Genomic DNA, 15,733 nt, shown 5'->3' with positions numbered 1-15,733 from the left:
ACAAGAGTTATTACTAGAAACTACAAAGACCAATCATGATTTTTTTTCGAGATTGTGTTTTATAAAAAAACTTAAATGTGTGCAACTATTTTTTTTTAATTTCTTTTTTTTTTTTTATTTTTTGACAGGCAGAGTGGACAGTGAGAGAGACAGAGAGAAAGGTCCTCCTTTTGCCGTTGGTTCACCCTCCAATGGCTGCCGCGGTAGCGCGCTGCAGCCGGCGCACCATGCCAATCCGATGGCAGGAGCCAGGTGCTTTCCTGGTCTCCCATGGAGTGCAGGGCCCAAGCACTTGGGCCATCCTCCACTGCCCTCCCTGGCCACAGCAGAGAGCTGGCCTGGAAGAGGGGCAACCGGGATAGAATCCGGTGCCCCAACCGGGACTAGAACCCAGTGTGCCGGCGCCGCAGGTGGAGGATTAGCCTAGTGAGCCGCGGTGCCGGCCGTGTGCAGCTATTTTCTTATGTTGAAAGACTTTGAAAGTGAAAACATTAAAGTAAATAATCAATATTAAAAATGTTCACACTGAAATGCTGTTTATGCAAAATGCCTTAATTATTAACTAAGTCAATATATTATGATACCAATATCTGTTCTAAAAAATTGAAACCAACCATGCTTCTGGCATGATAAAATCCTGGAATAAAATCAGGGGTTTACATTCACATAGAATGTTATTGTTCAGATATATTCCACACAGTTTTTAAAAACTTGAGAATATTTTTAGTATCTGATTTTTTTTTTGCCAGAATCATGCCATGTATGTATGTATTATCCCTATATAAAAAAGGTGAATATGTGTATGAATGTTTAACTGGAAATGTCCATGGAATTAGCTAATTTATATTCACTTTTTATTGTATATATATTTCTAATATTTCATTTCTGTATCATTTAAACTTTCTTCACTTGAGTAAATTCACTAAATATTTTTAAAAAAAAAAAAGCTTATCCCTAGTTGTATCCTCACTGGCATTTAGATTACCAATTGCTCTTCAAGTGGCTAGGCCGGGAGAATCAGTAGCTAGCATGATAGAAAGAGCACCAAACCAGGAGTCAGGGACCCATGTTCTCCTTTCTTCACCCATCATGAACCAGCCTTGTAGCCCTGGGCGTACGTCCACCTCTTAGCCTTAACTTATCCAGCCATAAAAGAAAGGCAATCACACCAGTCCCCCAGTACCCAAGGTTGTTGAGTAAGCAATTTGCAAACTTTAAATGTGCAAACTTATGCTGCACCATCAATTATTCTTATTTTTTAACTCCGTTGACCAAATGGAAGTGGGAGGAATGGAAACAAGTTCTAAGTATCAAGTCCAGGTTCTTTGCCCCGAACCTTAGCCCTGTATCATAAAGTGATGACTTAGGTAATCCATGTCTAAAGCTACCTGTGAGATGTTGGATTGAATGTTTCCAAAATAACTAGTACATCACAAAATCCGCATCTGTCCTCCTTACTTGCAAACATTGTTCATGGGATGCTTTTCTTTCTACATGGTAGACATTTTATATCTTAACATTTTTCTGTGTTGACATTAAGGGATGGTTACTCAACACGGTCAGTCCTGGGAGAAGTTCATGGGATGGTGAGTACACAATAGGAAGCCTGGAGTCTGCCAAGTCTCAGACTAACCGTGCACAAGGGGTGGCTTCTTTGGGTGATGCTCGGCTCCTCTCATCCTCAGCGCCCTCTTTCTGTCCCTGAGGCCTGCTGCCCACCTGCTGCAGCAACTTTGCTGTTCCTTTTTCTCAGGTGTGTGGTGAAGGATCTCATGACCTTATTCTCATCAGGATATGATTGATCCAGAAGTAGGTCCCCCCCCCACCTGGATTCAGTAGTCCTGGCCTTGGCATGGGCAGGGAAGGGTCTGTTTGCTCCCCAACTGCTGCCTACAGTCCTGTTAGGGCAGGACTTGGCTCATGGTGGATGTTTAACAAACAGTTGTGGAGTCTGGGTGGTCTGCCATAGCCTGGGTGACTCAAACGACAAGAGATGTATTCTCACCCACCGTTCTGTAGGCTGGGAGTCCAGGATCAGTGTGTCTTCAGAGTTAGTTTCTTCTAAGGCCTCTCTCCTTGGCTTCACATGGTTGTCGTCTCTCCATGTCCTCACCTTGTGTTCTAATTTTCTTTTATAAAAACATCAGTCCTGGGGCCAGCACTGTGGCATAGCAGATAAAGCCACTGCCTACAGAGCCAGCATCCCATATGGGTGCTGGTTTGAGCCCTGGCTGCTCCACTCCCAATCCAGCTCTCTGTCATGGCCTGGGAAAGCAATGGAAGATGGCCCAAGTGCTTGTGCCCCTAAACCTGCATAGGAGACCCAGAAGCAGCTCCTGGCTCCTGGCTTTGGATGGCACAGCTCCGGCCATTGCAGCCATCTGGGGAGTAAGCCAGTGGATGGAAGACCTCTGTCTCTCTCTGTCTCTCCCTGTCTCTCTCTCCCCCCCCCTCTTCCTACCCCCCTCCCTCCCCTCCCTCTCCCTCCCCCCCCTCTCCCTCCCCCCCCTCCCTCCCCGTCTCTGCCTCTCTGTAACTCTGCCTTTCAAATAAATAAATAAATCTTTAAAAAAAAAACCACACCAGTCCTAGGATACTGGAGCCCATTCATATCACCTTATTGTAAATTAATTACCTTGTTAAAGACTCTATCCTCAAATACAGTCACATCATGAGGTCCTGGGACTTAGGGCTTCAACATAGGACTTTGGAGGAGGGCACAGTTCAGCCCATAAAAGTTAGAAGAGTATAAAATTCCAAAAGGTCTTAATGATAGGATTTATCAGACTGCATGTGGGGGAAGTGTCAGCAGGCTTTTCTGGAGACTGGGAACTCACCCCCAGCAGGCAACCACTTGGAAGGGACACTGGTCTTTAAGAAACAGACTTTACTCCAGGACTGCTTGCGACCGCATGGATGCCCACACATTCTGTGTCAGCATGGCTACCACCAGGATCACATGAAATGCAGTTGATACAGTGACATGGGAGGCAATCGGTGGAGCCTCAAACTAGAGCAAGGGAAGAGGTGGTTCTTGCAGTCACAGGAGGCTAATATATAGAAAACTATTTTCATAAGGCAGACTCATCGTTTGATATTTCACTCATGTCTTGTGAGGTTTTTTTTAAAAGGAAAATAAACCCTTAGTAAATTAGAATGTTGCAACCTAATACCAAGGCCCAACTCATAAATGTTTTTCTTCAGAGTTCATTTGGAAGCATTTCAGACAGATTGTTAGGATTATTACTTTCTGGGATAAAATCATGCATTTTTCAAAAAACATTTCTTCCTCAACTCGTAACCTTCTTCTCAGTAACATTTTGCATGTACAATAAAAAAAGCAAGGAAGAAAGGCAGCCTCTATTTTTAGGTTAATACGTTTGCCAAACTCAAGGAGACTTATCTAAATGTCGGCTTACCACAGACATGAGCTGTTTGTCTAGTGCCCAATATTTAAGCCAATTCCATAACCCACTTACAAGTGGATATGGCCAAATTTGCATCCAACATTTAACACAGTATCTCTAATCCTCTCGTTTCTTTTACTATCATTGTATGGAAGCAAGAAAGTGGTTCCAAGTAAGCAGCTCTACCTGATGGCCCTCATTCGTCTCTGAAATACTTTTGGGGCCGTGGGCATTCGCTGGAGGAGTTTCTGTGAATTGAGGGCAGTGGGCAATGCCAAGGCAGGGGCCAGGAGTCCATGGGTCCGAGTCATGGTAGTGAGGTACTGGGTCTAATGAAAGCCCTCTTAAAAATCATGGGAAAAAGGAGTTAAAAGGTAATGTGCTTTTTCCATGAGCATTTGGAAGACCCCTCATGTGTCCAGGGCCAGTGAAGGCAGGAAGAAACCTTGGATGTTCCTGAGCAGACGTGCTGTGGTTTGACTTTGCCCCCAGCTCATGGAGCATTTGAAAACCTCACAGTCATAAATGAGGGGTAATAAGCATGTGGAAACTTAATCCGTTAATGCTGTGTAGAGGGGGGATTTAATGGAGGGCCCTTAGGTCACTGGGGGGGTGGCCTCAGAAAGCAATGCCCATGTGACTTCCCGAGTTCTGGCAAGACGGTTGTTATGAAGCCCGTCTCTGCTTCCTGGCTCACCATGGGATCCTCCTCCACACGTGCTCCATCATCCACCAGGGGCCTCTGCTCAGAACCAAACCTCCACCATGCCTTTTGGATGCTGAACCTCTTTTCCGGATAAAGGTAGGCTGCTCAGGTTTTTTGCTACATTTTGAAAAAGCTGACCAATAAAAGAGGCAAGAGCCTGCAGGAGCAAAGCTGAGTTAAGAGAAAAAGGAAAGTCCCAGGATGTCCATGAGAGCTTGTGAAGCAGTCGTCTGACTCCAACAAATCCCACTGAGCCCTTGGTTTTGTCATCTGGAGAACCTCGGAACGTTAGCAGTGCGTGACCATACCACCCTGCTTGTACCCCATCTCAGCTGACCTCAGCAGCTAAGCAAAGTCACACCTGGTTAGCACTTCCCCAGAGATTTGGCTGTGACTTGTCCCAGGTTGTTCAGAAGCCACTAGCAAAGTGAACGGAGATTCAGCGCTCCTAGTTTCCCACCCTCCAATCAGTAATTCTCCACTTGACGTACAACACTGCCTTTAAAAGGACACTTCAGAAATTTTAGAGAGATTTAACAAGGGACAAGGTACAAATCGAAATTGACCCACAAAAACATGTATAGAAATGTCTATGGTGACTTTCCAAAAAGTAAATAAAACTCAGGCCTCCCTTAGTTGTCAAGGGACACAGGGAATTGACATGGGAACATTTGAACGATCGGAGCTGTTCCTCCATCTTGTTTGTGCCACTGGTTCCATGCCTGGAATAATTTATCATAGCTCTTAGATCTATACACCAAAAAGGGCGAAACTTGTTATGGTAAAATATACCTTCATTAAAAATGATTTTTAAATAGAGAAGAATAGTATGTAGTTATCTCCTTGGAGGCAGTGTGGTCAGCAGGTTAACAGTATGTGGTCAGTATCCAGACGGGGTTTAAAACTTGACCTGACTACTTGCTATATTTAGCCTCCCTGAAGTTCATTTTTTCTCATTTTAAAATGGGAATAATAAATGTATCTTCTTCAAGAGATTGTTATAAAGATTAAAGCATGTGTAGTTGTCTACTCTGTGTGTGCCAAGACTCCAGTAGACGCCTGAGACTGCAGCTAATGCTGAACCCTATACAAGGATACTTCAAAAACCTCACAGAAAAATAGAACTGGAAGAAAAATTTATTTTGGTACCAAAAAATTTTTAAATCCATACATTTTTGACAGGTAGAATTATAGACAGTGAAAGAGAGAGAGAGAGGAAAGTCTTCCTTCTGTTGGTTCACTCCCCAAATGGCCGCTATGGCAGGCGTGCTGCGCCTATCCGAAGCCAGAAGCCAGGTGCTTCTTCCTGGTTTCCCAAGCAGTTGAAGTGGCCCAAGCACTTGGGCCATCCTCCACTGCCCTCCCGGGCCACAGCAGAGCGCTGGACTGGAAGAGGAGCAGCCGGGACTAGAACCCGGCACCCCAGGTGGCGGATTAACCAAGTGAGCCATGGTGCCGGCCCCCATAGTTTTTTCATAATTTGTAATTCTCATGCACTTGAACATTTTTTAATTAATCTTTTTATTTGAAAGGCAGAGACACAGACAGAACGAGAGTTCTCCCATCTGAGGGTTTACTCCACGGATGCCCAAAACAGCCAGTAGAGAGCAGGAGGAAACCAGGAGCTAGGAACTCTGTCAAGGTCTTCCACATTGGTGACAGGGACACAAATAAGTAGGACATCACCTGCTGAATCCCAGGGTGCACATTAGCAGGGAACTGGAATGGCAAGTGTAGCCGGGACTCAAAGACCAGCACTCTGACATGGGATGCGGGCATCCCAAGTGGTGTATTAACCACTTTTCCTACCACTTGTCCCCCATACACTTTTTGAAGACCTATCATATGCACGGATTTCAAATTTTTTAAACCAAAATAAACTTATCACCTTTTAATTCTATTTCCCATAAACTTTTTGAAGTACCATCATAAAGACCGTTTTCCCTATACATAGATACTTATGGTAAAATTTAACTTATAAATTGGGCAAGGAAGAGATATAACAACTAATAAAGTAGAACAATTATAACAATGTCCTATAATAAAAGTTATGTGAATGTGGTCTCTCTCAAATAATCTTATTGTACTGTACTCATTCTTGTGATGGTGAGATGCAATTCTGGTGTGAAGAAATGAAGTGAGATGAAGTAGGCATTGTAGCATAGCACTAGACTACTACAGAAGTGTTACTTGGACACAAAACACTGCTGTACCATGACAGCTGATGAGACATCAGAGAAGACTACGAAGTGACTAAGGGGTGGGTAGCATATACAGCCAGGACACACTGGAGAAAGGGGCGATTCACACCCTGGGCAACACAGAGCAATACGGTCCAAGACTTCATCATGCTACTCAGGATAGTGCACTATTTAAAATTTGTGAGTTATAATATATATCCACATTTGCAGATAAACATGTATAAATGTTTTTTAGATCAATGGTCGAGTGTAGGTTACCTGAAGGCAACCAAAAGTAGAACTGATAAGGAGAGACTACTGTAATTATGTTTAAAATGAGTAGAATGCTAGGTTTTTTTTTTTTAATTCATCTTTGCCCAATCGTTGAATACATACTCAAGATAAATTTCTAGAAATAAAAACGCTAAGTGAAAGGTATGCATATCTACAAACCATGTTCCCAGAAAATCATGCTAATTTCAATTTCCACACGCAAAGCATATGAATGATTTCCTGGTCCTCCATTCTCTATCCAACACTGCCTTTTATAATTTGAAATGTTAAAATTGTTTCTTTCATTAGTATTCCTTTGATGACTAGTGAAGTTGAATTTCTTTTTCAGGTATATGTTGGCCATAGGAATTTATTTTTATGTGAACTTCCTGTTTATAATAATTTTATTACTGCTGTGGCGAGGGAGTGCAGTGGAGGATGGCCCAAGTGCTTGGGTCCTGCACCCCATGGGAGACCAGGAGAAGCCCCTGGCTCCTGCCATCGGATCAGCGCAGTGCGCCGGCCACAGCGCGCCAACCGCGGCAGCCATTGGAGGGTGAACCAACGGCAAAAGAAAGACCTTTCTCTCACTGTACACTCTGCCTGTCCAAAAAAAAAAAAATTTTTTTTAAATAATGTTATTAGAATGTTGTAGTCTTATTAATTTGTATGAATTGGATAATTAATATTTTTCACTAGTTGCCAGAGACATTCTCCTAAACATTGAAAAATATTGACATTCAACCAGGCATATACATTGTAAATATTTTTTCCCCTCTTATTTTTCTTTCAACTTTGCTCAGGGTTTTTTGCTAAAGAATTTAAATTTTAAAATTCCTTTGTGACTGTTGCTTTTCTTGGTCATGCTTACTCCCTTTTGAGTAACTGTAATCTTTTCATACAACCGTTACTTCTACATTGCCATGTTTCTTATTTATTTGAAAGTTCATTATGGTAATTCTCATTGTCCAGAATTAGTAAATTTTTTAAAATAGTAAATTTTTAAAAATTGATAGAAGGCAGTGTCTGATGGCATTTTCAGAAAGAAACTTCAAGCCGGAGCCGCAGCTCAATAGGCTAATCCTCCACCTTGCGGCGCCGGCACACCGGGTTCTAGTCCCGGTCGGGGCACCGATCCTGTCCCGGTTGCCCCTCTTCCAGGCCAGCTCTCTGCTGTGGCCCGGGAGTGCAGTGGAGGATGGCCCAAGTGCTTGGGCCCTGCACCCCATGGGAGACCAGGAGAAGCACCTGGCTCCTGCCTTCGGATCAGCGCGATGAGCCGGCCGTGGCGGCCATTGGAGGGTGAACCAACGGCAAAGGAAGACCTTTCTCTCTGTCTCTCTCTCTGTCCACTCTGTCATAAAAAAAAAAAAAAAAAAAGAAAAAGAAAAGAAAGGAACTTCAGCATTTGGCATATTTCTCAAAAATAGGAGCGAGTGCCAGGTGAGAAGGCACCCAGCGAAAGGTGACAGACGAGGCAGATGAGACCTTGCTCCTGGGGATTCTGGCTGAACAGCTCTGCTTGATCATCAGTACATTTAACAGTCAATCAAATAAAGGAGATCGGCTCAGCCCAAGATAGACAAATATTTTCTCTATAAGAACCAACAGTTTTAAAAAAAAGATATATCTAAGATCAATGTGGTTTTTTTTCCTTTGAGTTCCTATGTCTTGAGCACAAAGTTTAAATGATGAGCCCTTAAGTAAAACTTTCATGTGGTTTCTAAGGCAGGATGGGATCTTACTCAGAAGCAAATTTTAAGCATTTTTTACACAGGGATATGTCCGATGCAGTCCCGAACTTAAATTTTGATGGCTAAAACCAATAAAATACTTTCAAAAATCAGGGGTTCCATGTCACAATATGTGTGTTAAGGACTTCAGGCAGCACCTGGGTTCAAATCTAACCTGTTTCCTTTAGTTTCCTCTAACCTAGTAAAAGTTACCAGGAAATCACTATGCTAAGTGATGTGTTAATAATATAAAGAATCTCTTCATAAGAGGCACCTCGGGACCGGTGTTGTGGCCTAGTGAGTGAAGCTGCTGCCTGCAGCATAGACTTCCCATATGGATGCTGATTCATGTTCTCGCTAATGGCCTGGGAAAAGCAGTGGAGGATGACCAAAGTAGTTTGGCACTTTCCACTCACATGGGAGACCTGGAAGAAGTTCCTGGCTCCTGGCTTTGGCCTTACCCAGCCTTGGCCATTGCAGCTATTTGGGGAGTGAACCAGCAGAATGGAAAGTCTCTCCGTTTCTCTCTCTCCGTCTCAGCGTATGCGGGCAGGGGCTTGAGGACCAGAGACTTCCACGGGGTGACTCCAGGTGGCCTTTAACACTGTAGCTGCTGCTCCTCTTGTCTTCCTCTTCTTGTGTCCCCAACTCCTGGAAGTTTCCATGGTCTTTGCCCTCATGCTTCCTGTCCACCTAACCCAAACCTGATGCTTGAAAATACAACTTCTCCCAGCTCTAGAATTTCCTTCCGAGATCTGTGAAATCAGACTCTGCAGTCCAAGCACCCCTTTGAAGCCTTTCCTCTTTCTTCTGCCTCGTTCATAAAATAACAGCTTTAGAATAAAACTCAAAACCCAGGTGTAATACATCGCCCATGAACCACATTTTTAGGGATTTTTTTTTTCCCCTTGTCAATTGATCCTGCGTTCATGTTAATATATCCCTGCTTTGTTTTCTTAAAGGACTCAATTGTTCCATCAAAAGAAAATAAACTGTGTTTCTCGGGCAAAGTGTGAGGCAATAACAAAGACCTCCAACATTTTGAGAACATTTTTTGATCAAGGGAAAAGAATCAATTTCAGTGGCCAGTTATTCCAGGAACAGAGAAAAAAAAAATCAGCTGAAATTTATTTGTTTATTTTCAGATCTGCCTTTAAGACATTTCCATAAGAAAGGAAAGTAAACATTACAGAAAGTTTCAGGACCTGTCATGTCAAAGGAAGAGACATTTTCCATATTAGGAATCCGAATATCAGCACCAAAATTGCTTTGTCTCAGGATATTATTTAAATTTCTAAGATGGCATTATCTAATTGTTCAAAAGAATGATTTCTGCATGTATATAGCAAATATACACACAGACATATTTATATGCATGTGTACATGATACTTCAAAAAGTTCACGGAAAATGGGATTTTTAAAAATGATTCATTCATTTATTTGAAAAGCAGACAAAAAGAAAGAATCAGAGATTTCCATTTGCTAGTTCACTCCCCAAGTATCTGCAATGACCAGTGCTGGGCCAGGCCAAAGAAGGAGCATGGAACTCCATCCAGGTCTCCCATGTGGATGGCTTCTGCTGCTTACCCAGGTGCATTAGCAGGGAGCTGAATCAGAAATGGAGCAGCTGGGACTCAAACTGGTGCTCATATGGGATGCTGGCATCTCAGGTAGCAGCTTAACCCACTGTACCACAATGCTGACCCCAGAAAGTGGAATTAAAAGATAACTTTTTAAAAAATATTTGTTTCTTTATTTGAAAGGCAGAGTTAGAGAGAAGGGGAAAGAGAGCGAGGTCTTCCATCCACTAGTTCACTCCCCCAAATGGCTGCAATGAGCAGGGCTGGGCCAGGCCCAAACCAGGAGCCAGGAGCTTCCTTCAGGTCTGCCACAGGGACAGCAGGGGCCCAGGGACTTTGGGCCATCTTCTGGTACTTTTCCCAGGTGTATTATTAGGGAGCTGGGTTGGAAGTAGAGCAGCCAGGACTTGAACCAGCACCCAAATGTGATGTGGGCATTGCAGGCAGTGGCTTAACCCACTATACCACAGCACTGGCCCCCAAAGAACTATATCTTGCTGCAAAAAATTGAAATCTATGCATATTTTTATAATGCATACTTCCCATAAACTTCTTGAAGACCTTTCATATATATGGAGCATATCACACACACACACAAAGAGACTACATGGTGCTTTTCAAAACCAATCACATATTTTAGAAAGATAAATTTGTTAGAAATACAAATCACCAAAGCTGTTCTCCTCCCCTAGAGAAATCAGACCATTTTAATGTCCTCAGCACAAATGCACCTGGCTCTTTTCCAGCAGGCATAATACCAAGGTAGTGTCTCAAAGACAAACATACTTTTGTGGTAGATAACTGTTTTCCTGGCCTCTGAATAGCTGTGGTCACATTCTCGTGACGAAAATTGAGGCCTATTTTGCCAGTTATTCTATCCTTCCAGAGTAGGAAAATTCCTACCCTAAGGCACAGGAATTGAAGTTCCTAAAGGAAATCTCTTCTTTATTGCCATTAGGAGGGTGCCCCTGCCTCAGATTCTCACCTTTAATGACAAGCTAGCTGTGATGGGACCTCTACATTACTTTCTAGAATCTGGAGTGTGTGTGTATGTGTATGTGTCTCCCAACACCCCTAAGTGCACATGCAAAAATACAACAGAATTTAACCATGGGTTACACTAACGTGTCTTAAACACCCCCTCATTCTCGTCAATTCTCCCATCTTGAGTTTATGATCATGTTACTTATTCCCCTGTAATGAAGTATTGATGAAATCTCTGCTCTTTATCTGGCTCTATGCCTGTTACTATGCATGCAAGGATTCTTTCTTCATTTACTCCTGCCCATACTATCATGCACTATTTGAGTTGCATAAACTGAAGATTGCACCATGGGAAGGCTTACAATCTTCTTTGCAATTTTCAGAGGCAGTTCTTAAAATGCATCTCTTGTTTATGCAGCTCATCTTGGGTGTATCAATATTTCACCTTATTTGAAGCCAAGAACAAAGCACACAATTCCCCTTGAATCATTTTTTGTAACAAAGCTGCCTAATCTGGTGTCATGTCAACAGCCGTGCATTGAGGCCAAAGGCCACCTGTGTGACACTTGTCTAAAATGGAGTCCTATGATTACACGGGAAGAATGGAGTTCATGCTTCTTATCAGCTCTTTTTCCTTGACATAGTAAAAATGTACTGATAACTAGATGGGGCAAATATATCAAGTAATATATGTGAAAATAGTTGCAAAAGTTGAAATTCTGATATAATTTATCAGAATAATTTTTTTAGTTTTAAAAATTGATAGAAACTTTGGCATCTGGCTTCAAAGATTAAAACCATTGGAAAAGAGTATTTTATTTTGTGAGTTGGCCTAGTTGTACTCCTTTCTCACTGTTTAATTTCACTAATACAGAGCTCTTTATGTATCTGTGTTTGACTTGAACTTAGCTTAGCATACATATCATTTAAATACAGAGTTTTGGAGTCAAATCCTGAGCCTGTTATGTAAATCCAATTATTTATCAAGCAGAAGACATCTGGCTGTAGTTTGGACACTGAACATGTTTGAGTACATATTTTAGAAATTTTAATGCAAATTATTGTGTCAGTTTGGGTTGTTCCAGAACAAACATTAAGTTAAGGATTAGAAAACAATGTATTTGGCATTGAAGCTGTGGCACAGTAAATTAATCCTCCATCTGTGGTGTGGGCTTCCCTTATGGATAGCGGTTCTAGTCCCAGCTGCTCCTCTTCCCATCCAGCTCTCTGCTATGGCCTGGGAAAGCAGAAGATGGCCCAAGCACTTGGGTCCCTGCACTCATGTGGGAGACCCAGAGGAAGTTCCTGGCTCCTGGCTCAGCTCCAGCCATTGCAGCTGTCTGGGGAGTGAACCAGCAGATGGAGGACCTTTTTCTCTATCTTTCCCTCTAACTGTGACTTTACCTCTCAAGTAAATGAAATCTTAGAGAGAAGAAAACAGTGTATTTGAGAAAAGATTCCAAGTAAAACTATTAAGGGGTGGGGAAAGAGACATGGAATGGAATAAGATAAAGGTTTTCATCCAGCTGATCCAGCTGGTGGCCACTGTGGGCAACCAGGGCTCCTGTCTGGCTAGGGAAGTTAGGGAGACAGACAAAGAACAAGCTTCAGTGTTACCACTGGAGTGGGAGAAAGCTGTGCTCCTTATTGTCCAATTCTCATGCATAATTGGTCTGGGGCCATTATCAAGGGACACTAGGTCCTCAGGAGAAGACTCGTAGGTGCTGAGGTCGTGGCTATGTTGGCATGAACTGCAAAGATGAGTGTCAAGAGAACATGGCCGTGACTCGGCTTCCTGTGTGAAGTCCATTGACCAATTTCTCTAGCCAGTTTTCTGCATGGAGAGACCAAAAAAGATTCCACCCACTCTTTTTTGTTTGAGTTCTTCTATTTTTTGTTCTCTTATTTTCACTTCTGTTTTATTACAACTATCCAGTTTTAGTCCCCACTGTTGTAAGTGTTCTGTGCACCTTATTTTCAATAAGTTTGGTTTTCTTGCACTTCATTTTTACTCTGTAGACTTTCCCATTGCCTTTTTTATTTGTGTTTGATTGATTCTTGTAGGAATGACTCTTGTAAATAAGACTAAGAAAGTCAATGTTTTTACCTATAGGAGGAGTGGAAAATGCTAAAATAGTATGCATGGATTTCAACTGCTTGCCCCAAAATAAACTTACCTTGTTTATCCCATTTTTCATGAACATTTTGAAATCACCCTCCTATTAGCCAACCATTGGCTGGTTGTGAGCTCTATTGCTGTTACCAGCTCCACCCTTTCACTACTTGTGTGAACTTGATTAAATTTATAGTTCAGCTTTGTAAGCCTCATTTATGTGCAAAATTGTGCTAATAATAGAAACTTTGTAATTTCTTGTTGGAAATCAGTGAGAGTAATTTTTGACATACAGTAAATGTTCCATATGTGCCATTCATTATTGCTGGTGTTGCTATTTGAGATCATTATAATGATATGCAAGGGTTCTTCAAACATTTATGGAAAACACACGAAGTCCTTTTATTTCATTTTTCCACAAACCATTTGAAGTACCCTGATACTACTGACTGCTCTGCCCAAAGTATTCAGCAAGTACACCATTTGTCATGAGCAAATGTTATGTCACAATGACAATCAGAATGTCCCACTTGAGAGTAATAATCATTTTCTCATAGGATTATTTTGTATACAAATTTCATGTATTTAGTACATACAGATTCAGGAACATAGTGATAATTTCTACCCTACCCTCTTGCCCACTCATGCTCCCACCCTTCTTCCCCCTCCCTGTCCTAGTACCATTCTTATTTTTTACAAAGATATTTTTAGTTAAATTTATACTTGTAAGATTAACCCTATACTAAGTAAAGAGTTCAACAAACAGTATGAAAAAAAAAAAAAAACACTGTTCCTCAATAGTCAAGACAAGGGCTACTCAAAGTCATCACATCTCAAAGTGTCAATTTCATTCTTACAGATTACCTTTTAGGTACTCTATTAGTTACCACAAATCAGGGAGAACATATGGTATTTGTCTTTTTGAGACTGGCTTATTTCACGAAGTATAATGGCTTCCAGTTGCATCCATTTTGTTGCTGGTAAGAGAGTTAGTTATAAGACGAGGTGAGTAGCGAGCCTGGTACCCAGGAGACACCAAGCACATGCCTTGTCCCTTTTCCTTTCCTTGGGATATCTGCCTTAAATCTAGAGTAGTATGAAGGGTGATTTTATGAAGAATTTCTTATGCATTTCTAGAAATCTGGCCTTCCTAAGTGTGGAAGGAGTTGAGATGTGCCGATGTTCACGTCTTGCTGAGCTGATTATGATGAAGCTACACTATCCTTTCTGAAATGTCTTAGGAAAGCTGTGACTTGCTTTAATTTTTTTTTTTTTTTTTGCCTCTCAATGTGCAGTTCAGGATGCTATGTGTGTGACTTGTGATTATGAGCTTAATATGAGGGTGAATATCCTTTATCCAAAAATGCTTGTGGCCAGAAATCTTTCAGATTATTTTCAGAGTTTGGAATATGAGGGCACTTAAAAATATCCATGGAAAAATAGAAAAGATAAGTTTGTTTTAGAACAAAAAAAATCCCCCTGAAATCCATGCATATGAAGAGTGTGCCTAAAGTTCATAGAAAAACATTATGAAAAAATATGCATGAATTTTTAAAAACTGCACCAAAATAAACATTTTAACTCCTCTTTTTCATTAGCCTTTTGAACCACTTCCATATTTGCATATACATAATACCTTAAGGATGTGATCCAAGTCTAAACACAAAATTTCTTTGATGCTTCATATATACCTCACTCACATAGCCTGAAGACAATGTTGTATAATGTATTTAGTAATTTTGTGCATGTGCCGATTCTCAAAATGTTTGATTTTGAAGCATTTCAGATTCAGAGTTTTGAATTGGGGATGCTCAGCTTATGGGTTGTTTCCATAAAATATGTGGATATGTTTTGTGTTTTCATCTTTTTCAGATTTAATTGTGGGAGCATTTGGAAGAGGAAAAGTAGCAGTTTACAGGTATGTAGTTGGTGATTTTGAAGATGTTCTCCTAATTGCTTTAAATGCATTGCTTTTAAGTTGTTAGCTTCGCCTTAAAGAGCATATTTCAACTATTTATTCTGGAGAATATTTAGATGCTCTTTTTAAAGTCTGGAAGTATTTTTACTCTCAATTTTTAATCTTTCTTCCATTTTGTATATTTATTCATATACTTCATGACCAAAATTCCAGCCCCTACTAACATAGCATCAAAGAAGAAACTAATCAGAACTTATTAAATGACCCACTTTTTGGATGTTATTGTATTTGGCTTCTTCTCTTTCTGTGGAAATACATTGAAATGTGCACCTGCACAGAAGGGATGCAGAGTGGGAGAATCTTACTACTCACCCTGGCTTCTTCTTTTTAAAAAGATTTATTTATTTGAGAGGCAGAGTTACAAGAGATAGGAAGAGACAGAGAGATCTTTCATCCACTAGTTCACTCCCCAAATGGCTGCAACGGCTGGAGCTGGGCTGACCCAAAGCCAGGAACAGAGAGCTTCTTCCAGGTCTCCCACATGGGTACAGGGCCCCAAGCACTTGGATCATCCTTCACTGCTTTCCCTGTCATTAGCATGGAGCTGAATTGTAGGTGGAGCAGCCAGGACTCGAACCGATGCTCATATGGGATGCCGGTGCCACAGGCAGAGGCTTAACCTACACACAGTGCCGGCCCAACCCTGGCTTCTGTAATCAAGTATGGACACTAAGTTAGGGAATAGAACACACCAGGAGTTGGATAGCCTCCAGGAAACAAATATTAAACAGCAATTCAAACGCAACAGATCTGGATTCAAAACCTAGCCATTCACTGC

General features: G+C 41.5%; 1 protein-coding gene across 1 annotated transcript in view; it reads left to right on the top strand.

Moving 5' to 3' along the window:
• ITGA8 (integrin subunit alpha 8) overlaps positions 1-15,733 on the top strand; it is a 191,921-nt gene that overhangs the window by 88,200 nt on the left and 87,988 nt on the right. The window contains exon 14 of the mRNA XM_062210503.1: positions 14,850-14,895. Within this exon, the coding sequence (XP_062066487.1) occupies positions 14,850-14,895 (46 nt within the window). The remainder of the gene's footprint in view (positions 1-14,849; positions 14,896-15,733) is intronic.

The sequence above is a fragment of the Lepus europaeus genome, chromosome 14, assembly GCF_033115175.1.
Source record: "Lepus europaeus isolate LE1 chromosome 14, mLepTim1.pri, whole genome shotgun sequence".
Lineage (NCBI taxonomy): Eukaryota > Metazoa > Chordata > Mammalia > Lagomorpha > Leporidae > Lepus > Lepus europaeus.
The sequence above is the reverse complement of the archived record's forward strand: the minus strand, read 5'-3'. Positions and strand labels throughout refer to the sequence as shown.